A 25,012-nucleotide genomic window follows, 5' to 3' on the forward strand; every position below is an offset into this window, starting at 1 on the left:
TGCTCATCTTCAACAAAAATGTTTTATCACTGGTAAGGAGAACAAATATTTATATATAACTTTATGGTTTGCTTTGTATTTTATCTCATTTGATTCATATAGTCTCATGAGGCAAATTTTAACAGTGTTCCCATTTAATAAATGAGAAAATTGAGACACAGAGAAGTTATGTGATTTGCCCAAGATCACACAGCTAACAAGTATCTAAGGCAGGATTCAAGTCCAAGTCTTTCCTGATTTCAAGTCATCCTACAGAACCAACAACAATATTCTAGTATGTCACTTTTTAATAATCACAAGCAGTATGGAAAAATATTTACTATTTCTCCAATTCTCAAAATCTAAGAAAAAAAAAAAACAAACCTTATGCACATATGGTCGAACCAAATCATCCAGCTTGTACAAAATTCTATCAATAACTTTTACAAGCAAATGACGCTCTTGATCTTCAAGTGTTGGAGACATCAGCAATGGAAGAATCTGATTAAACAAAGGCCCAGCTCCAAATTCACGTGCTTTGTCAGTGATTTGACGCAATGCAGCCTAAAAATATAAATCCGTGATTTAGAGGACATTTCACAAGCATTTTAGGAATAGTATAGCAGTGAGTTTACCACATGAGTTATTCATCTGTTTCCAAATGAAGGATGAAAACCAATGATTTTCTGGTGCAGTTTATGATAAAGAATGCTACAAAAGTCTTTACAATTTCAGAGAACTCATTTTCCTATTTTCAGGACAAAGATGACTTCAATTAACTAATATTGCTCCAATTCTTTTCTACTTTTCATATTAATACCAAAAACTAATATTCTAAAAGACAGCTTCAGGTTTGTAGAAAAAATTCCAAAACCTAAAGTTCATTTCAAATGTTAAAGAAAAAGTTTGATTCTTTATAAAAATCTACCTTAAAGCTAAAATGTTCACACTGCATAATAAATTGATTTCTTTCTATTCTGCCTTAAGGAAAACAGGGCCATAGAAAAATTATAAACTAGTAAATTTAATAACATTGTAAGTTGATTTTTTAATTAATTCTCACCTTTCTCATTGGAGGTGTACCATTCTTGATTTTTAAAAGCAATTTCATTATTTTTCTCTCTTTTTGTTCTTCTGGACTAAGTGTTGATTCATCTACATCCACCTATAGAATAATTTTTAATAAATAATTTAAAGGTTAATATATTCATTATACACTATCCATTCCCCTCCCCAAAAATGAAAATGGAAACACATTAAAGCCTTTCACTAATTCTATTATCTTTACTTACCAACAGTTTATCAAAGTATTGAATATCATCAGGTTTTAAAAATGGAAGATTTCCAGATGGTTGGTCATTAACACTTTTCATAGTCCTATCTTCAGTTTGCATGTGGAATCCAGTCATGCCACCTAAAGGTGTAGGAGTTGCTGTAAGCTTTCGAGCTGGAGTACGAATAGGAACATAGCCAGCTGGAGGAGGCAGTACCTAATGAATTAGAGTTCAATAGATATATAAGTATCATCAAAATGGAATAATAGCATTACATGATTTAAAATTTTAAGAATTTCTGATTGTCCAATGTCAAATCTCAAACACAAATATGTTAATAAGAATGAAATTACCTTCCAAAGACTCAATAATTAATTTGGCATAATAAACATATTCTGATTTGATTTTAAACCTGTAATTTCACTGGTATAGTGTTCTGAGAAACTTCCTCTACCAATAAAATCAGATGACTTGGTAAGTCTTAGAAAGCTGCCCCCTTTTCCAGAATTTCAGAGCCAGCATGTGCCAGAGATGAGACTGGAATCCTGTTTTTCTTTAAACTTTTATTTTTTCATACTGATTTAAGATTTTGATCACATATTTCTGAAGACACATTATGTATACTATAAAAGGCATTTCTTTGGAAATGAATGATAACATGTGGGAAGTATGGCAAAGCAAGAAGGAACACAGATTAGAGTTCAGAGTTCCTATTTAACTGGAACAAACAAGGTATTTATAAACATTAATCTTGATCAATATTTATAAAAGTCATACCACTCAAGGCTTTAAAACTATGCATCATTAAAAAAATTTCATCAATCTAAAAATTTTAAACAATAGCAGCCATACATATATCTTAGATTCCAAAAATTAGAATAGGAAATGTATGAATTCATGCTTTTTTAATGGAAATGTCATGTTCTGGCATTTTTATTTAAAAAAAAAAAAGATTTTCAAACTACTTGCATGACAATTAGAACTGAGAAATCTATGGTTTTATTTTAAGCATATAATCATTTTTTTGAGTTTTCCATACCATGTGTCTATATACTTCCATGCTAATTTTTAAACCCACAATTTAACTATATATCTGCATGAGATTATTTTTAGTAAAAGATAAACAGGAAGAAAAAAACCATAGGCTTTGAGAAGAATTTTAGTAATGAAATGAAGTTAATTATAAAAACAGATACAGAATCAAATCAGATTACAAAAATAATTTTGTTAAAAGATTTTTATAACAAAACATAAATTTTCAAGCTCCAATGAAAAGGTCTATGAATATTCAATCTAAGAAAATGTTTATTTTATAAAAACATGCCATTATACAAACTATGTGAAAGCAGGTGGTAGCATGATAAGAAAGAGATTTGGAAATCTTCAATGAAGAGTAGTCATAATGTAAAATGGTATTGATATGGTCAATCTTTTGGAGGGGACACTTGATTCTATGCTCACACATTTTAGAAGTTCTTAAAATTAGGTTGCAATTCCTCCTAAGTCTTAATTGCTCATATAAGAAAAATATCAATAAAACCCAATATGGTTAGGTAGTTAATAAATATGATCTGGGAAAATGCTGCAGCTGATAAAAACAATTCCTGGACTTCTAAAGTAACATACTTACTCTATAATTCTTATTCCCAAGGAAAATGCAGGTGGGACTAAACTAGATGGCTGAGAATTCATCCTTTTCCTTACAGTTCTACTTTATTGTCCTAAACATCATTTCCATACAAAGCAAAGTCCTTCCAATCTTCCCTGAATAAAGTCAGGATTAAAAACCCCCATCTTCCATTCTGGTACCTTAATACTATTACAAAGAATCCTTGGGGATGTGTATAAAACCTAGAGAAGCAACTGTTCTTTTCTTTACTTTTATGACTAGCCTCAACACTTTTCTGGGCACATACATGGCAAGTATTGAAAAGAATTTTAAAATCAATAATTGAATAACTGATGTATCATATTGCTTTATTTTCTAAATAGGTGGAGGAGCAAGAGGAAAGCAGAAAATTTGGAACTCAAAAAAAAAATTTTTAAGCAACGCTTAAGGGGACCGCTGGGTGGCTCAGTGAGATGGGAGGTCCTGGGTTCAAAAATGGCCTCAGACACTTCTTAACTGTGTGACCCTGGGCAAGTCACTTGACCCCCATTGCCTAGTCCTTACCACTCTTCTGCCTTAGAATCAATACACAGTATTGATTATTGAATTATTTTTTTAAAACCCTTACCTTCTGTTCTTAGATTCTAAGACAGAAGGTAAGGGTTTAAAAAAAATAATTCTTAAAAAACAAAACAAAACTTGGAAATAAATAGATAAGAAACTAAACGAACAAAAGCAAAGTCTTACTGATACTCCAGTAAACAAGCTTCATTTTAGTGGATAATTACAACTTACAAATAACCAGTCTATCTGATCCTTTTTGTTTTGTTTTTTTAAACTCTTACCGTACATCTTGGAATCAATACTAAGCATTGGTTTTAAGGAAGAGTCGTAAGAACTAGCAAAGGGGGGTGGGGTGTTAAGTGATTTGCCCAGGATCACACAGCTAAGAAAAGTCTAAAGCCACATCTGAACCCAGGACCTCCTGACTCTAAGCCTGGTACTCTATCAATTTGAGTCCCTTAGCTGTCACCAGTCTATCTGACCTTATTCAATATACAACAGATCCCAAAGTGCTCATAAAGCTACATGAACATCAAGTACAAGGGCTTAAAAGCCGTAAGTTATGCTTTATCTAATCTTTCCCTTTGGGTCAATTTTCAGAGAAATTTATCTTTTGAGTCAGAACATGAAACATTATGATTAGATGTTTCAATATAATGGAACTAAGAAGAAAAGAATAGGGAATAAAGGTAAGCTTTAGGAGAGTCGGGGCAAATAAATCCAGTCAAAAGAATTTACACAGACTTCTTTAAAAATTAATAGATCGATTATAAATAAAATGCAAATCCCAAAGGAAAAGCTAAATATAAAAAGGTTGTACTATCACCTTATATCCTTCTGGGAACATAGCATCCAGCTCTTCATCAGAAAGAGGACGATTTCTTTCATCAATTTCTCTCTCCCATCTCCATGCCTGAAGTTGTTCAGGAGTCATGCTCATTATGTGACCTATATATTAAGCAAAAAGATGTCAAGATTTAGTAAGTCACCAAACATTAACTTTGGCACTTACTAACTAGACTTTAAAAAAATAGATATGTACCATATAGGCTACTAAATCTAAGCCTTATGGTTTGTCTTTTCAACTGCATTCATGATCAACTAAACCTACCACCAAAACAGAATTACATTATTGTGCATACTATCAAAATTTTCTTACTAATTCTCTAATTAACTTACTAACAAGGATGGAAGCCATAAATTGGAATTCCCAATAAAACAGACATTGTCTTAAGATATATATTAAAAATAGTTGCAATAACTACCTGGAGTGGGTGTTGCCATGTTCATAGCAGGTGTGCCAATTGGTGTTTTACCAGGAGTCAGAACAGGAGTGCTCCCACCCATCTGACTAGCTGGTGTTTCATCCCAACGTGACTTTCTTTTGCTTGCTCCAGGAGTTGGTGTTTCACCAATTGAATCTCCACCACGATCTGTACGAGGAGTCTCAGCCCAACCACTTCCATGACCAGGAGTATCTTTCAAAAAATAAAACCACAAACAACTTTATAATTTCAATTTACTAGTGATTGTTTTACATCTTTAGCAGTAACACCACTAAAAGCTAGAGAAGAGATTTCTTTCATTCTACCTTCTGATGGGGGAACCAGGGAATGAAAGGAAGGGGAAAGAAGAAATTGAAAGCACCTTATAAATACTTTACTTTTACTTTTACCTCAAGTTTGGAGATAGGTACTATTCTATTACCCATTTTATAGAAAAGGAAATTGAGTCAGAGAAGCTAAGTTTAGTTCTTCCTGGATTCCAGGTTCAGCACCAACCTAACTGCTATTAAAGTTTAGCAATGTCACCAAAAAAAAAAATTCTTCTAAAAAATTTTCTAATACCAGTTTCTAATGTTAGGAGAGATCTAGCTCACAGGAAGCCCAGCAAAGAACATGACATTAAATGCCTCACAATGCCTCTGCTCTAATCCTCAATTTTCAGCCTCTTCAAAGTAGGAAAGCAACAAGGAACAAAACTTCACTCGATCACAAGAATTACATGCTACTTCTTTATATAAAAGACCACATGGTACAGATTTCAATGATTAAAATATTCCAATATTACGCAGCAAATCAATTTATTAAATACACCACCCAAATCTGCTTTCTTAATAAAGGATTAGATCCAAAACCTACCTCTCTCAGTTTTAGGAGTCTCATCCCATCTGTTTTTACGTGCACTTGAAGTTGCACCTCCATGGCCTGGTGTTGCATGACCAGGTGTATCACCACGTCCAGGAGTGGCAGCTCCTGCTGGAGTATGGCTAGGAGTAGGATCCCATATTTTTGAGCCAGGTGTTGCTCCAGGTGTCTCACTACCCTTTGCACGACCAGGTGTCTCATCCCACCTCAAAGAAGGTGTATGCCCAGGAGTCTAAAACAAAAAACCCAATCATATAATTAGCTGTGGTTTCTACTAAGAAATGGTACAACTCATTAAAATCAATTTTCAATGTCTGTTCCATTATGTACTAAAGATGTAAGTGGGAATATCAGCGGTTATCTCCCTAAAAGCAAATATGTTCATTCTCTAAATAGAATTTTTAACAGTTTAAACTAAGTGGCAACTCAAAACTTCAAAATAGCTAAAAAATCTGAGGGCCATAAAACTTTGCAACATCTTTTAACCCAGCATATACTACTACTGGGTCTGTATCCCAAAGAGATCAGAGATAAGGGAAAAGGACCTATTTTTAGCAGTACCTTTTGTAGTGGCAAAAAATTGAAAACTATGGGGATATCCATCAATTGGGAATGGTTAAACAAGCTGTAGTATATGGTTATAGTGGAAAACTACTGTGCCATAAAAAATGATGAACAGAATGAGTTCAGAAAAATCTGGACTTACATAAACTGATGCAAAGTGATGAGAACAGAACCAGAACATATACAGTATGTACAGTATCAGAAATATTAAACAATGATCAACTGTTAAGGACTAAACTACTAGCAAAAAAAGGGTCTAAGATAACCCCAAGGAACTTATGATTAAAAAAAAAATTCTATCTACAGCCAAACAAGGAGGAATTACTAGAAGTCTGATTGCAAATCAAGCATACCATTATTATATGTGATATGCATCTTCATTCACAACATGGGGAATACAGAGATATATATTACATGAAAGTAATGATATAACATGCTTATTTACTGCTTTGGGAGTTGGGGAAGGGAGAATCTGAATTGTAAAATGTCAGAAAACAACTGTCAAAAACTGTTTCTATATGTAATTGAAAAAGAATTAAAAAAGAAACAAACCATTAATTGTTGCATGCACCAAAAGTGCACCAAAATGATGTACTTTTTCCACAAAGAAAAGTTTGGTTACCCAAGGATAAGACTGAATCAATTCTCTTCTCTCATCTATCTATTAACAGCAATACAAATTCTACTCTACTACTTTTAATTTACCAAAGGTTTGATAAAATGACTTTGCACTATTACCGTACCAAGGATCATTTTAAAGGTACATTCTTGTCCCAGAAATCCAAACTACTATCTCTACAAAGGGGCAAGAAAGATCTATCTTATAGGGTTGTCCATTTAACCATAATGAAATGTGTGACCTGTTACTTTCCATTTCTGTTAATAGCATACTGAGATTAATTAATATTTACTACTTGCGAACAGAAAAAAAAGAAAGGTCCCAAGAAGGCTGGGGGGAGGGGAGGAATTGGGGAATTACCTCTGCTTGATCCCAGTTTGAGAGCTTTTTTGGAGTTGCACCAGGAGTCTGATCAGCTGTCTGATCCCAACGCCTTTTGCGTTTTGATGGAGGCTGGGATGATGCACCATTGACAACTTTAAGTTCTCCAGCTTTAGCTTTTTCCGCTAGCTGTTGCCTAATTTCCCTCTGAAAAAAAATTAAATTTAATGATGAAAATTTACTCCTCAAAATGGTTTTAGTACCATTCTCACACACTACTTCCCACCACTTCTGTCATATCCTATACATCTTTAATCTTCCCTTTCTTCATCTTCTTCTTTATGGTTTCTTTTGGTCCATTTTCTCCTTCTCCAGATAACAAAATAATCTCTTCCAACAATTGTCATACATATGCTGGGAGAAGCCACCCAACTTGTTTAAAAAGGTTCTTTCTGGAAGCATGCCTTTGAACCAATCTTCTTTGTCCAGAGTTTCAATACACTTTCTATTTTTCAGAGGTATTTTTCTTTCAAAATCTTATGAACCACAGTATAATTTTTAAAGTATAATAATATTTAATATACTATAAATTATCTTAATATTACCCTCCATTATTAACCTCTATAACCCTAAAATTGTGAGAAAGAACAGACCTCTTCTTTAGTCAAATGCTGTTCTCGCATAACATCCATGTATGTCCTAGCATTCATTTTAGGATCAGGTGTCTTGCCTCCTGCAGAAAATAACAGCAACAGGACAGGGGCACAATGAATAAAAGATAATTAAATTCAAATGATTTATCTGCCCTGCTCTAATAATATGTAATTCCATAATCACTTAATTTTACTTTTTTTTATCGAAAACTTTTAATAATTACACATCTTACTGTTTATTGAGTTTGCTGATCAATTTAACCTGTTTGAACACAAACATAACTACTGCAGTTTAAAACAAGTACTTTAATGCAGATAAAACAATAAAAATGACAAAACACAGTTAAGAGTCTTCAGAAGTGATGGGTTCCTGGGTTGCTAATCCGGAATACGTACACTTTCGTGCCTTTGTCTCCACCAGCAGTTCTGAACTTCAAGCAGCAGAATAGCAGCCTAGAAAATTATCTCTTTACCATTAGTAACACTTTGGAAAGATATTTATATTCAAAACATTACCTGTGTAAGCTGTTGAAATCCTGACTTTCATTAACTAAGCCTAAATCAGTGCATCACATAACAGTCTAAAATATAGTTATACTCTGGCAAATCTAATCGAAACACTTCTACATTTGTATTCAAGTGCCATGTTAGAAGAGGGCTTCTTTTTTTTTTTTAATCTCCATGACACGTTCCAGAAAATTCTTATATTTTCTCTGGTGAAAGCATAATTATAAATTACTTGAAAAATATTACATCTACAATTGCTATGATACACACACACACACACAAGTCGTGTACAATGAGATGTGTAATTCTATCCCTAAAGTCTAATTATTTGCTCTTTAAACTTCAAAATATTTTAAAGAAGCCCAAGTACCACACATAAGAAGATGCTTGGAGGTACACTATTCTTTGGAAATGGGAAAATGTGCTATACAAATAGTATAGCATCACAATTTGGGGGGAAATGAAATTCTTAAAACATTTTCTATGCTGAAGACCATGCCCAATTGGCAGTGTCATTCTGACACTAGCTTTGATAAGACTTCCTTTGGAATACTTTTTCACCATAATCTACACAGGATGTGTTGAACTGCACCCTTAAGAATGCAGACAGGACTGGCATATAGCAGTACTGCTGTAGGAAAGAAATTAAGGACAGTTAGTATGGGCCTGTGAATTCTGACATACATGTTTAAATCAATTACAATTAAGCAAGTAAAAAAATATCCCTACTAATTCATGCAGGCAGAAATTCTAATTTGTAAAACCTGCAACAGAGTCTAATTTTAAGAAACAGGCACCTGATTTTGATTGTGAAACTCACTCACCTGAGGAAAACTTCCATCAGGCCCACTATGCCCCTTGAGCTGACTTGCATACTAAAAATTAGCAAAACAGACTCCAACTATTAAAAGGATTAAAGTCTTTGTATATATACTTAGGAATGCTTAAAGCAGCATAGGTGCGTTACTGAGAGCAATGGACTCTGCCTTGAGAAATAGTATCTCAAAAGTCATAATTGTAAAATTATATGATTTGGAAATGAAAACTTTCAAAGTTTTCAAAGACTTGAAAGTATTTTGAGCAGAAACACACACACACATTTGTTCAAAGTATAGTATGCGTAACCCAAAACAAAATGAAAAGAAAAACCTTTAACCCTTTGCGTTTCTATGGCATTGGCTCATTATTTTCTTGTCCTCCTACCTAGAAAGAAAACTTGTATTATAAACATGAAGAATATGGCATCTGTGACTTCAAAATCTATTTACATCTCTAATAAGGGGCTGTTTAAAAAGAAAAACTAAATTCACAAGCATGCCAAAAAAAATCAAAGGGCTAAAGACAACTTCATACAAACAAATTTTACAAGACTTATAGAAAAGTGGGAATCAATTACCATCTGCAAAAGGATCAAGACGCTCTGGAGAAATTATCATAGTTCGCCTGTGCTTTTTATATTCATCTTCGCGGTCTGCAATCTTTGGAGGGCGATGTTCAGCAAATGGGTCATACTATAGAAATAAAGAATCCATCAATCAATTTACAAATCCCTCAAATATATTTAAAAACATAAAATGTCTATTGTGAGAGTCTGAATAAAGGAAAGGATTCAAAATAAACACGTTTTCCACACCATATAGTCTTCATAAGAAGCTCATAATTTAAAGAAAACTTTTAATGAGGTACACTTCAGTTTCTTTAGCTATATAAAAGAAAATGTTACCTGTTCTGTTGACTGTGGTATGTCATTAAGCAATGCCACTGTGGGTTGATATCCTGATTTCTTCTGGCCAAGCAGGCTTGTGGATGAGGAATAGTCATCATCATCCTAAGCCAAAAAAAAAAAAGTTTGGAACAAGATGTGTCTCAACTAATCTGTAAGTGGAAGGGATGTACACAGATTTGATAAATTCAAAATATTCACTGATATTTTCAAGTCTTTTTTCTTAATTGAACTATAATGAGGAAGAAGTATATTATAGTGAAAAGTAAGAAGTTAAATTATGCTACTAGCATAGTGCTAGAGACCCTTTTCAGGAATATTTTCTGATACTCAATATTATAAAACTTTATAGTACCTTACTTATGGTCTCTCAAACATTATTTCTAAGGTATAATACAATTTCCCTCAGTTTCAGTTTTACAGAACAAGAACCCTTACTATCTCAGCAAGAATGAGAATGTTTAAAACTATATAAAAACAATTTGAACATAAAAGAATCAGAAAATAATTTGATAGTCTTTTTAAAAATGAGGCTTAAAATAAAGCTTTCTTTTCTAATTTTAAAATAAGAAAGATTTCTCTTTCTTATTTTAAAATCGAAATAAAGATATTCTTTAACTAATGCATAGATTTGATTATGTTCTACAGAAGCCAGTCATACTCTCACATAAACAATAAGCTTCTGTAAAATGTTATATAAACAAAAAGGAAATTGCTTATTCAATTTCTCCCAAATTAATCAATTTTTACTTTATATACTTACATCTTCTAATTCAGTTGCTGCGATAGATGTCACATAGCCAGCAAATCTGCTGTCATTACCACCATAAATTTCTTGGTCATAATAACCTGTAGAATCAAGGCCCACTCCTTGAGCTTCATCAAGAGCTGCCTTCTTCCCTTGGATTTCTCGAATCTGTGCTTCAATATCTGTAAAGAAATACATATTAAATATCTAATTATAGCATTTATTCATTCATTCAGTTTGATTTACTGATGGATGAAGGATGAGAACAGAACTGAGTAAGATCTAGTACTAAGAATGTGATCTCTTTTACAAAGATAAAACACTTGAAATGAGATAGTATTAAATGTAACAAGAAGGAAAAATAAAGTTGTCTAGTCAGAAAGGTAAAGGGATTCATTTTCTAGCAGTTCTGTGTTGTTTAAGCGTTGGGATTTGCTTCAACCACAGGGAGTCCTTTAGCAAAAAAAGCTAAGAAATGACTCTGCAAGGGGGTAGCTAGGTGGCTCAGTGGATTGAGTCAGACTTAGAGGTCCTAGGTTCAAATCTGACCTCAGACAATTCCCAGCTCTGTGACCCTGGGCAAATTCACTTAACCCCTATTGCCCCCCCAAAAAAAGAAAAAGAAAAAAAAAGAAATGACTGCCCACTAGAAGAACTTTAGATATAATGATTACTTAAATAAGCCCTCAAAAACTTGGTTAAGTACCAATGGGGCTTTTTTCCAGACAGATTAGTCACAATGTATAAAAATTTCTATGCTCAAAATTCCAACTTGAAATACCATGTTGGGGTCCTATAGTTTGGCTGTGGGAGAAGAGAATTCCCATTGTATACAAAATAACAGTATGCTACTTTGGGGGAAAGGTATTGGATTCTTAACTCTTGGAAATTATTACTACTACCTATCACCACCTTTGTCCCCCTCTCCCACTACTACGTTTTTTATATTATAAAATTTTTAGCTTTTGGCTTTCAAAATACTTTCACATATATTATCTCATTTAGCCATTAGAGTTCATGATATGCCTATAGATTCTTGGTTTCTTCATTTTTCAGACAAGCAAACTGAGGATGATTTATGACACACAAATGACATAACTCAAAAGGTTAAATGATTTTAACAGTCATAGGCCACTAAATGCTAGCATTGATTCTAAAAACTAGATCTTTATTTCTCATCCTATATTCTTTTCACACTGCTACTTATCCTGACTGACTCTCAAAACTGCTGAGCTACACACTACACTACATCAAGGAAAATAAGCTTGAAGATAAACATGGGTGGTGTTCTCAAGAAAAAAGTTATCTCTTAGCAAAAGAAAACAAAAACAACCAGTAGCTTCCCAGGAGGGTAGCTATGGGAGTTCTTTGTAACTGCTGACATCAAGGCAAACCTTTCAGTCAGTACAAAATTGAGGATTATGATGAAGAAAGTAACTAGTACAAAATTAACATTTGTGAGCTAGGTATGAAGCAAGTTAAAACAACAAAGGTATTACACAACTGTGCAAAAAACTGGGAATTATAAATAAGAGGACCTGGGTTCAAATGCCAGCTTTGTTTCTAGTTTTGTGTGATTTTGGACACAAGTCATTTATTTTTAAAGGCTTAAGCTTCCTTATCTGTAAAGTGAGTAAAGAATGATTCCAACTCGAAATTCTATAAGTACACAAAAGAAATCAGATGAAGTCATGAAGCAAATAAGCTGACATTATTCTGTTGAAGTTTATATATTTCTTTCGTTTTGTTTTTTTTCAAAATGTAACTTTCCTGGATCCTATTATTTTACTAAAAATTTTAGTACTTACTTGGTTTATTCAATCATTATTTGTCAAGATTTTAAAACTTAAAACAAATTACTCTAAGGACCTGAGACTTTATAAGATGGTTTTTAAGTTTCTGTGAACTAAAAATGAAATGCCCTACAATCAAACTGATGTACGAATCTGCCTAAACTATTTAAGGCTAGTGCTTGGGTATATATATATACTTCTTCATCTACTTATAAACAATCAGGTTAATAATAATGATGCTGCTGCATATTAGGAGGCAATTAGGTGGCACAGTGGCTAGATTGGTAGGCCTGGACTAGGGAAGGACAGAGTTCAAATGCAGTTTGAGAGACAATCTGTGTGGCACCAGACAAGTCACCAGCCTCAATTTCCTCAACTCTCAAATAGGTATGATAATATCACCTATCTCCCAAAGTTGTTCTAAGAATAAAATGAGAGAATATTTGCAAAGCAATTAGCATAATGCTTGGCAAACAGTAGGCACTACTATAAATGCTTGTTCTCTTCTCCAGCAAAAAAGAGAAACTCCTATTAGGCATTGACTAAAAAAAAAAAAGAATGGGCTGCCTGGGAAGGTAGTGAGTTTCCATTCTTGCTTCAAGACATAATCTATATATAATGAATTTTTTGGCTCTAAAATTCCATTTCTACATTCAGTTCCACTTGAAAAGGGGAGGAGAGGATAGGATTCGAGAAGATTAACAAACCAATAAGAAAAAAATAAACAAAACCTTTGGTTCTAGAATTCAGCATAACTCAATAAAAAAGAAGTCTATATTTATTGAAATGCTACTTTAAAATAGAAATCAAAGCTCAACAAAAATTACATCCAAGACCACTAAAAATTGAGGGGGGAGGGAGGGAATGGGAAAAGAAAAAAAAGGAGGAGGAAAGGGAACATAAGACCTCATCAACCAATATTAGTCATGTTTTGCCAGCTAGAAATACTGGAAATATGAAAACTTGTGAGGAATCTTTGAAGTTCAACAACTTGTTTTTGTTGCTGTTTTTAAACAGTTATAAGGCAGTAGGGTGATGAAGACTAGGCAAATGCAGTTAAGTTCAGGGACACATGGATAGAAACTGTCTTGAAGTCAAATTTGAACACAGGACGATCTCAAGACCTGGCTCTTTTATCCACAGAGCCACCTAACTGTCTCTTTTTGTCAAATATTTACCTACTCTTACTCAGTCTAAAGAAAATTCTACACAATGAATATTCTTTTGAATGTTTAACTCAACCAACAAACTATTTCTTGGAAATATGTGCAAAGCATTGTGACATATTACTCAACCAGTGTTTTGAAGTTCCTTCAAAACAATTTCTCAAATACGTTCCTATTGCAATTTTCATATTAAACATGTAGAATACCATCATCATCACAACATGATAGTTGCTGTACTTTGAGGACAAATAGCCCAACACTGGGCTATTCTGAATAACATGCATTTGGTTCTTGGAGACAATGATTTTCATAGTGAAAAAAGTACTTTCTGAACCTTATCTGCATCTACTCTCTGCCTTGTTCTAGTGAGAAATCAATGCAAGAGACAGGGGAGGCTAGGTAGCTCAGTGTATACAGATCCAGTCAGGAGGATCAGTTTGAATACAGCCTCAGACACTTCCTAGCTGTGTGAGCCTGAGCCCCAACTGCCTAGTCCTTACCAATTCTTCTGCCTTAGAATTACTACTAAGCCAGAAGATAAAGAATTTATGTTTAAAAAAAAAATCAATTCATAGCTGTGCTCTTTGTGTTGGCAAAAAATTGGAAAATGAGGGGATTCCATGTGAGGGAATGACCTCCAGGAATTGATGCAGAGTGAAAGGAGCAGAACCAGGATAACATTATACACAGAGACTGATACACTGTGGTACAATCAAATGTATTGGACTTCTCCATTAGTGACAATGCAGTGATCCTGAACAACCTGGAGGGATTTATGAGAAAGAACACTATCCACATTCAGAGGAAAAACTGTAGGAGTAGAAACACAGATGAAAAACAACCGCTTGATTACATGGGTTGAGGGATATGATTCGGGATGTAGACTCCAAATCTTAGTGCAAACATCAACAACATGGAAATAGGTTCTGATCAAGGACACATGTAAAACCCAGTGGAACTGGTCATTGGCTATGGAAAGGGGTGGAGAGAGAGGAGGGAAAGAATATGATTCTTGTAATCAAGGAAAAATGTTCTAAATTGACTAATTAAATAAAATTTAAAAAAAACTTCAAAGAACCAAGGATGGACTAGGAAGTGATATTTATAGACTTCACTGCTCCACTTGCTCAAAAGGGGAAAATTAAAACTATTTCAGAAGCATTAAGAGTGATGGAAAAGGCAATTTTTGGAAGATAGGCACACCATTTGTATAAACTATTCATAAAGCTAGGAAACGGCCCAACTATCCTGGGAAGCCAAGTTGGAACTGTAACTACAAAATCAATAAACTATCAATACCACTAACTAGGCTTGTATCTCAAAAAGACAAACTCAAAAACACGAACTCTTTCAACTATACCTTTTATGGGTGGTCTCCCATTAGAATGTAAATTATTTGAGGGCAAGAACTGTCTTTCTTTTAGCTGAAGCACTTAATGCTAATTAACTTGTTAGATTAATGGACTTTTTACTGAGAAATCAAAAATAACAACTTCCATTTTAAACTCCTAAACAGTAGCCCTTATTACTTAACCTTTTCCCACTCTCTCTTGGAAGACTCCTCACTCACTCTCAATTCTTTCAAAAAAATCTCTGCTATCTTTCATTTCAGATAAGGGAGTCCTCAGCACTCAAAAAAAAAAAAAGTCAGTAGTCAGAGGGGTTCATTTTGTGAAAACTTGATCATTGAACATCCTGAGTAAATCCCTAGCAAAAAATAGCATATCTGTCTTCTCAATTAATTTTTCCCTCAATTGATCCTATTATTCTCCAGGAGTAGAGCCACCCAAGTCAAATTCAATGGAAGAAGTTCAAAGGACGAGTAATAAGCAAATTTCAGCCCATTTCTTCAGGAAAGGGAAAAAAGTAGATTCTTCAAACTTATAGGCCAATGATCTTATAATTTCTGACAAAATTCTAGAGCATAATGTTATGGTCATAGCTCATCAGTACTTAGAACAAGGAAGAGATGCCTAAAAATCTTTATGGGTTCCTTAAGGACAAGTCAAATGAATAAATTATTTTCTTTTTTGCCAGATTTTACCATAGATACTTTATAACTGGATTCTGGCCAAACATCTAACTATATTTTGCCACATCCCTACAGATAAGTTTAATAACATTTTATATAACTCTTTTAAGTTAGCAAAAGCACTTTACATACCTAATCTACCTTGTGCTTCACAACAATTATATGAAGTAGATAATGATCAGGAAACTGATTTGAGGTCAAGTAACTGGTCCCTCTGGTCACATAGCTAAGTATCAGAGGTGGGTGTCAAATTCTTATCTTCCTAACTTCAAATCCAACAAATTACCCACTAAAATACCTCTACATAGAGAAATGTGGATTATATGATAAGCCAATCATGTTGATTCTAAACTGGTGTAAATGATCAGATCCAAATATTAGTTTGGAATAACTCCAAATCAAGCTGGAGAAAGATCTTTTACTGGAGTGCTTGGGGATCTGTCCTTGGTCCTGTTCTCTTAATATTTCTATTAATGAAGTCTTTGGGTCATAGGCCTAAAGCCATAAGTCACCTTAGAAGTCATGTAGTCCACACCTTCATTGCTTTATGGATGAAGAAACTGAGGCCTTGAGAACTTAAATGACTTTCAAGTCAAGGTTGGGACATGGACTAAGCATCAAAGAGGAAATGAAACCCAGATTCTCAAGACTCCAAATTCAAGAATACCAAACTAATAAAACAAGTACACGAACAGAAATTACTATACATAATTCTATGGCCACAAAACCAAAAACCAAAAAAATGCATTTATTTCTAAACAAATATGAAGTATCAAAATTTACAAAACTGGAAATGGATAACCTAAACAACTTGATTTCAGTAAGAAAGATGAGGCAAGTCAAAAATGAACTTCAATGAGAAAAAAAATTCCATAACTATACAAGTTTACCAGCAACTTAAATAATCCTTAAGTTGGATATAATTGCTTTTAAAAAGAGAAAGGTAGTACTCTATCAAGTTCTATGATACAAACAGGATCCTGATTCCTAAACCAGGGAGAGATAAAGGAAAGAAAATATTAGTAATAAATACTAATTATTAAATAAAATACTATCAAAAACATTATATTACATCCAAAAATTCATTATGACCAATTTAAGATAATAACATGAATGCAAAAATGATTAGGATAAATATAGCATCATAAATAATATGGATAAATTGGGAACTATGCAGTTTATCATTGTATAATATTGCTATTATTGTGTACAATGATTGCCTGACTCTGCTTATTTAATTTTGCATCAGTTCAAATAAATCTCCCAAATTCTTGTGAAACCAGCCTGCTTGTCATTTCTTAAGGCACAATAAAAAAAAAATACACCATCACAATCATATACCAACAATTACTAATTATTTACCACCACAAAAAGAGCGGATATAAATATTTTTGTACACATAGAACCATTTCCTTTTCCTTTGATTTCTTTGGGCTATAGACCAACAAAAAGGTCTTTAGCACAATAGCAATATATCAAGAAGCAAATCAACAAATCATTCAATTTTCTGTGTTTTACTAATAAAAACCTAGAAGAATAAAGAAAAATTCAACTTAACATACCAAATGCATTGAACAGCTGGGACTTAACCTGAACCAAGACTATAGAGGTATTATGTAAATACAACTTAAAACAATATTCATAGAAAAAGACTTTAAAAACTGAAGAGATGGCCAAATAGCAAACAAGAGTCAATGAGTAAACTAGAATATTCTAATAAAATTGATACTATCAAACCTAAAGATTTTAATGGTATATCAAATGTATATTACTTTATAAGCACTGTCAATTTTCATAACTGCATTCCTAGCATCAAGTATAACAATATAGTTGTGGTACAAAACGGACTCAAAGAGTAAGCATCTATATAGAATATATTGGTTCTTTCTCAGCATACATTTGATAGCACAGAACTGACAGGTATTATAGGATAGAACTAGATAAAGTTCAACAATACCATTGTTCTTTATTAAAATCCTATCCACCAGATTGCACAGAATTATTTCATCTCTTGTTTTTGTTTTTAAACCTTTACCTTCCATCTTAGAATCAAAACTATGTATCAGTTCTAAGTGTGAAAGTTCTAGGCAATGGAGGTTAAGTGACTTGCCCAGAATCACATAGCTAGGAAGTATCAGAGGCCAAATTTGAACCCAGGACCTCCAGTCTCTAGGCCTGGTCATCTTATCCACCACTGAGTCCCCAACTCTGTTTAAGTTAATTTTCCTTCCAGTTATTTTTATCTGGCCTGAATAAATGAGTGGTTTAACATTAAGAGTCTCAGAAATTTTATTCTATATCACAATTGTCCACACTAAGCAAAGTACTGTCTCTCAATGTGACACACAAAGGGCCGTTTTATAGGAAAGCATGATAGATTTAAAAAAACAAACTTACTTGCATATCCTTTCAAGGCACTGTCATGTCTAAATGTCAAGTATTTTCTAAGGTATTACTATGTTCTAGACACTAGGGATACAAAAGTAGGCCAAAAAAAAAAAGTCCTTGTTCTAAAGGAGTTCGTATCCTTAAGAAGGAAGTAACATGAAAACAAATATGTACAAGATGAATACAAGATACATTGGAACGAATCTCAGAGGGAAAGCACTAGTATTAAGGGAGTCCTGAAAGGGCTGAATGCAAATGAGACTTTAGTTGAAGCATGAAAAAAGATAAGGAGCATGAAATCATGAGGGACAGTTCTAAAGAATGAATAGTGCTAGGGGGGCAGCTGGGTAGCTCAGTGGATTGAGAGCCAGGCCTAGACACAGGAGGTCGTAGGTTCAAATCTGGCCTCAGACACTTCCCAGCTGTGACCCTGGGCATGTCACTTAACCCCCATTGCCTACCCTTACCACTCTTCTGCACAGTATTGCAGTATTCTACACAGTATTGGTTCCAAGACAGAAGATAAGGGTTTAAAAAAAAAAAGTGAATAGTGCTAGCCATGGAGCCAGGGGAACAGAGTTCAAATCCAGACTTGGACATTTATTAATTGTGTGACCTTGGGCATTATACTCAACCCGACCCTGTGTACCTCAAATTCTGTAAAATCTGTAAAATAAGCTAGAGAAGGAAATGACACTCCAGTATCTTTGCAAAAAAAACAAAACAAAACCCAAATGGGGTCACAAAGAGTTAGACATAATAACAATCTTGTTAGAACAATAAGGTCAACGTCACTGGATCCTAGAGACTGTGACACAGAACAAAGTCTATGAAAACAGGATAGGAAGGGGCCAAATTATTAAAAAACTCTAAAACCAAATACAAAAAGTTTTCATTTTACAAAAATTCACATTAAGAAAAAAACTTGACTTTACTTAAAATAATTCTGAAAGAAATTCACATTCAAAAAACTCACCTATGTTAACTTTCCTGTACAATACTATGTTCTCTCTCTTTCTACTCCTGCCCCTTGGCTCCAAACTCCAACCTCTCATCCCCTTCTCTCAAAAAAACCCTTAAAAAAAAACTCTAAGTGAAAGAACAGATTGATGAGGACCCTACCTCCCTTGCCCCAAAAAGAAAACCTTTACCCCAATCCACCTGGCCAGCTTGTCTGACCCCTGAATGCTTGTCTTCAGTCCATCCATGCTTGGTTACTGAGTGTCTGTTCCCTACCACCATGCCTTTTTGGCTTCTCTGTCCTTTGCTTCCTTGCTGTTTCACTCCACATGTTTAGGCAATGGAAAACTGTCTGTTTAATCATCAGCCTTGGGAGTTTAATGAGTAGAATGTATGTTTCTGTGACTTCTGGTAGAAACCTTCCAGAAGGATATTATTGCCTTTCCTCTTCAGACTGTAAATTCCTTGCAGACAGGGACTGGCATATAGTAGGCATTTTATAAATGTTTCCTAAGTTGAATGGAATCTATTGAATTACTGTAATAGTCCAATATGAGGTGACAAAGGCTTGCTCCATTGTTGTAGCAGCATCAAAGAAGACTTAAAGAATTTGGAAAAGTGAAATCAACAAGACTTGGCAATAGACTGGATATAGGAAGGGGATAAAAGAGTGAGGAATTATGGATCACACCTTGGGGAGTCTGGGTAACTGGTAGGATGGTGGCACCCTCAAAAGTAAATAGAGAAGAAAAAGGGGGTGGGGGTTAGGAAAGAGAATCAGCTTTATTTAGGGAATTCTTAGTTTGAGATGTCTACAGAACATCCAGTTCAAAGTGTCCAATAGGCAGTTGCTGGTGGGAGACTGGAGGTCAGCAGAGATATTAGGTAAGTGGACCAGTGATTGGCATAGAGATAAATTAAACTCTTGGGAGGAAATATGAAGTGAGAATATAGTGGGGTTAAAGGACACAGAACAGTCTGGGGGAACACCCACAGTGAATGTTCCTATTCATTAGTTCTTACATGTAAACAGAATGAACTGTTATGAAGAACCAGGAAAAAAAAAACTGAGTTGGAACAATCAGACAGGTAAGAAAATTAGAAATAGAGCAGTGTCATGAAAACCTAGAAAGGAAAAAAAAATCCAGAAAAGGTTAAGTATATGTCAAAGGTTAAAGAGAAGTCAAGAAGGATGAGGACTGAGAAAAGGCCAGTTTGGGCAATTAAGAGATCACTGGTAATTTTGGAGAGCAGTTTCAGTTTTACGATGGAACTCATAAGGAAGTCAGACTGTAGAAGGTTTTAGGAGACAGAATGGAGGCACTAAATATACACTTTCTTAGGGAGTTTAGCTAATTTTGGTAAAGCACAGGTGACTAGGGAGGTAGCAGCCCAGGGGATATTGTGCTGGTCCTGGAACCAGGAAGACCTAAGTTCAAACACTAGTTTTGTGACCGAGTTTACCCTTTGTTTTCCTCATCTGTTTCCTCATCTGTAAAATAAAAATAATAGCACCTACCTCCCAGGATTGTCATGAAAATCTAATTAGAAAATAATTGTAAAGCCTTTAACCCAAACTGGGATCTAGAAAGTCCTATATAAATGTTAGTGATTCAAATAAAGAGGATTATGAATAGACAGATCAAGTGAGAGTTTTTTAAAGTATGGGGGAGACCTGGGTCGTATATGTAGGCTGCAAAGAAGCAGCCAGTAAAGAAGGAAAAACTGAAGAATGAGGATGGCAGAAGTGGTAATCTGATGGAGAAGACAGATGCAATGAGGTCAAGGTTGCAGGTGAAAGAATTTGCCTCAACCAAAAAGATCATCTCTTCAGGTGAGAAAGGGGTGAAGACAGTGAGGGAAAGCCTCAGAGGGATGTGAGATGAAGAGAGAAAAGAGGGAGCTCTATTTTAAGCTAAGTATTTAAGCAAGGTCCTCAGCTGACAAAGTAGTCAGGAGAGAGTTATTAGAGGCTGTAGGAAGAATGAAAAGCTTGAACAGATGCTGTAATGAGTGGGAAGACAAACTGATTAAAGCAATATAAAAGGGTTCCCTTATGATGAAGGCCTTGTTGAGATTATTATGTAATATAACATGTAGTGTAGATCCAATAAACATGGTTTCAAATTTTCCCTAGTTCCATGCAGCAATCTATGATTAACAAGAAAGGAACAGAAGAGCATAGAAGATAACATAAGAGTTGAACTGGCTAACCAAAGGATTGAGATAGGGAGAGGGTAGAGTGTAGCCAGGAAAAGAAATGAGTAATACAGACACTCACTAAAAATCACAGTAAAGGCAAAATACAGATTAGAGGATCATAAAACAATGGAAAAGATGGAAGCCATTTAACTTCTCAGTGACCCAGGCTACAGTCTAAGTACAGTCTAAGACCAAGTTGTAGAGGTGTCAGATATGCATTGGTAAATGATAATAATTAGTGCTTTAAGATTTGCAAAGTACTTTACATGTTAACTCATTTGATTCTCACAACACCCTATAAGGAAGGTGCTATTATCCCAATTCTATAAGGCAACAGGCATAGAGGAACTTCCTCAGTGGAATGCTCCCCATACCTATGAAACAACAGGCCTAATAATTTTTAAAAGACCATACTAAAAATTTAAAATATTTTTTAAAAAATCAACTTCTGAGTAGCCTGATTTCCAAAACAATCCAACAACTTCATAAGTTCATGGCATTATGGTAGGCACTAGACATACAGAGAAACCTAAAATAAGTCTTGTTCTCAGACTTGACCTGAGATGTAGCCAATGCTTCCTAATTCAACAATACAAACTTAAAACCCTCCTGGATGTTTAAAAAAAATTCCAATAGAGTTGAGTTTTATTCAATTGAAATACCCTAAAGTCACCTCCCACCCCACTCTCATTTTAGTAATGGTACAAAGGATTTTTCTGTTACATACTTACCCTTCCCTCTTCCCCAGTTTTGTTTTTTCTTTTTTATTTGAAAATTGAAAAATCAATCTGGCTTTAGCAAATATATTGACCCTGGCAATTACTTCCATCTCTAAAAGTCTTTGAGTTTATGACTCCTTAGGCACATAGGGAACACTTCACTATTCATTTTCTAAACTAAGCACCTGTCTCACCTTTCCCTTTTTCTTCACTCCCTTTTCTCTTCCTTTCTCCTTTCTATATCTTAGCTCTGTCAAAGAAGCAAATTAATAAATTAATGAATCCATTGAAAGCTCTTCTTCCTTCGTTTTTTAGAGCAGAAGTTATAACTGTTTGTTTTTTTTTTTGTCATGGACTCCTTTGGTAGGATGGTGAAACCTAACATCTTTCCAGTGTTAAAAAAAAATCATAAAAGACAGGCCTGCAAAGAAAACTCTTTGTTTAAATATAGTTATCAAAAAACATTTTTAAAATCAAGAGCCTCAAAAGAAATTGCTTCACAAATATGAACATATTTGGTGATAAAGAGAGATGTACTATCCAGGTGGGACAATGTATAGATGCTAATGTCTGACATACATTCTATCAGAGATCTTCTAACTACTTGCCCCAGTAATTGGGCTATTTGAATAGCTATTTAATCTCCAGGAAAATGTCTGTGTACAAGTATTTATTAAGTATCTAATACTGGCAAGCACTGCATGCTAGGCAGTACATTCCAGATACAGAAAGATGAAATAGGAAACATGTCATGTGTGGGGAACACAAGGAGAGTCTGGCTAAACTATGTTTTGTTTTGTTTTTAATAAACTATAGTGTTTTAAGGGGAATAATGTATAATGAGTCTGGAAAAGTATGTTGGAGTCAGACTTTGAAAAGCTTTTAATATCAGACAGAGGAGTTTGTATTTGCAAGGCACCACTTGAGTTTATTAATAGCTTATTGAGGATTTTGTTCAGATTTGTGCTTTAGGACTATTACTTTACCAGATGTCTAGACAGATGAGAAGATATTTGAGAGAGAGCACCAAGCCAATTTCAATAGTTCAACACTGCCGAACTACAAAGATGAGCATTGGCATAATCCTTGTCTTTAGGAAGTTTATATCTAATTCAAGGAATAAAATATATGCACACAATTACATAAGGAAAATACAATAAGGGAAAGGCCTTTTTGTCCAGACATCATCCAGACAAACAGCCATAAGAAATCCAAGGAGAGAATATTTTCAGTTTGAAGGGATTCTTCCTGGAAAATGGAGTAACTGAGCTTGAACAGGAAGAGAATTTCAACAGGCAAAGATGTGGAAAAAGAGTCCTCCACAGACATGGGAGGAAGTTTCTGTAGAAGAGGAACTGGACAGCACAGGATAACAAAGTCTGCAAAGCTCTATATACATTACCACAGCTGAGCCTCACAGTCTGATGCAAGTACTTCAGGCATTTTTAATCTCTTATTTTACAGGTGAAGAAAATGAGGCTCCAAGAAGTCAGGTGACTTAACAATGGCCACACAGCTAGTAAAAGTGTCAAAGGCAAGACTTTCAAACCAATGCTATTACATTTATTCTTATTTGAGTCTCAAAAGAGCTGTGAGGTGGGGGCAGCTGGGTAACTCGGTGGATTGAGCCAGGCCTAGAGATAGGAGGTTCTGTGTTCAAATCTGTGCTCAGACACTTCCCAGTTGTGTGACCCTGGGCAAGTCACTTGACCCCCATTGCCTAGCCCTTACCACTCTTCTGCCTTGGAACCAATACACAGCATTAATTACAAGATGGATGGTAAGGGTTTAAAAAAAAAGCTGTGAGGCAGAAGCTGGAAAGTTTATTTCAACAACAAAAAAGCCCCTTCCAACAACAACAAACCAACCAACCCACAATTCATGAAAGGGAAGTTTTGGGAAAAATTAAATGTAAAGCTATTTGTACTTTACCTTAAAAGTAATTCAGACCTACAGTCAAGTCAGATTTGTATTTGTATGTTAGAAGCTTATTTTAGGAGCAGCATAGATAGAACAGAATGGAGAAAAACTGGGAGCAAAAGGACTAGGAAGCTATTAAAATAAGTCTGATGAGGGTCTTAACAAGGATGATGGCAAGTAGAAGTGAAAACAGATGGGAGAATTTTCAGAGGTGGAAATCACAGAATTTCGCAAATGACTAAATGAACCCAGTGAAGGAAAAGGAAGAAATCAAAGATAATTGATTATAAAGTTAGAAACCTCAGAGAATAGTGACATCATTTAAAGACAGATGGATATTTGGCAAGTATGGACATTTTAAAGAAAGATGAGTTTAGTTTTGGAGATGATTTGTCATTTACTGAAACCCTTCCAGGACCAGAGTTAGTCCCCTGCAGAAGGGGATAATTAAAGGGAGGGAAGTGTATGTTGACAAATAGGAAAACCCTAGAGAGAAAAAGAGGCTTGAAGTCAGACTTTGGAGAAGCTTGTGGATGAAGAGCAAGCAAAAGTAGGGAGTATATAATAAACTGATAACTTGCTATCAGTTTTTTAGTTGTGGTTAAGATTAACTACAGGATTGACACTAGAGGAAAATTTAGAAGCTGAGCATGCTGTTAATAAAAAAAAATTTATTCATATAGCCTTCAGTCTAATAGAAATCCTTTTAAGTCAAAAAGTTACATCTCATAAAGGAAAAACTGGGAGACTATTTTGCCATTATCATCCTATTAAATGGACTCACATATGGCTTTGTCACTCACTGGTTGGTATATAACTTGATACCCAAAAGGACAAAAAAAGATACCTCTCTCATGGGAAGAACAAGAGAGAACCAGAATCTATACCATTTGTGACTCAAATCTTTCCAAAATTAATGTTACCTCTCCTAATTCAAGAAAGGTGAGAAATCAAAAACATAAAAGTGTATAATGCCAGAAATCTGTCCAACTTGCAATAAACAAAACTGAGGCAGAGCTCTGAGTCAATGGCTATTAAATAAGCCCTTTTCAACCCCTTTAACAATTAGGATCCTAGGCTTTCCTTATGGTCTAAGACTCTAGAGTACAAATTTTATAACTCTT

General features: G+C 34.6%; 1 protein-coding gene across 4 annotated transcripts in view; it reads right to left on the reverse strand.

The window, feature by feature from the left end:
* SF3B1 (splicing factor 3b subunit 1) overlaps positions 1-25,012 on the reverse strand; it is a 48,802-nt gene that overhangs the window by 17,584 nt on the left and 6,206 nt on the right. For 2 of the 4 annotated variants that reach the window (XM_001369907.4, XM_056794158.1), the window contains exons 2-12: positions 10,724-10,890; positions 9,961-10,065; positions 9,634-9,748; positions 7,731-7,810; positions 7,117-7,284; positions 5,568-5,805; positions 4,692-4,904; positions 4,253-4,374; positions 1,272-1,469; positions 1,043-1,144; positions 364-543 (exon numbers count right to left, since the gene is read on the reverse strand). In XM_001369907.4, coding sequence (XP_001369944.1) covers positions 364-543; positions 1,043-1,144; positions 1,272-1,469; positions 4,253-4,374; positions 4,692-4,904; positions 5,568-5,805; positions 7,117-7,284; positions 7,731-7,810; positions 9,634-9,748; positions 9,961-10,065; positions 10,724-10,890 — 1,688 coding nt within the window. The other 2 variants (XM_016433758.2, XM_056794159.1) reach the window with 2 other exon arrangements.

This window comes from Monodelphis domestica, chromosome 4 (genome assembly GCF_027887165.1).
Source record: "Monodelphis domestica isolate mMonDom1 chromosome 4, mMonDom1.pri, whole genome shotgun sequence".
In the NCBI taxonomy this organism is placed as follows: Eukaryota; Metazoa; Chordata; class Mammalia; order Didelphimorphia; family Didelphidae; genus Monodelphis; species Monodelphis domestica.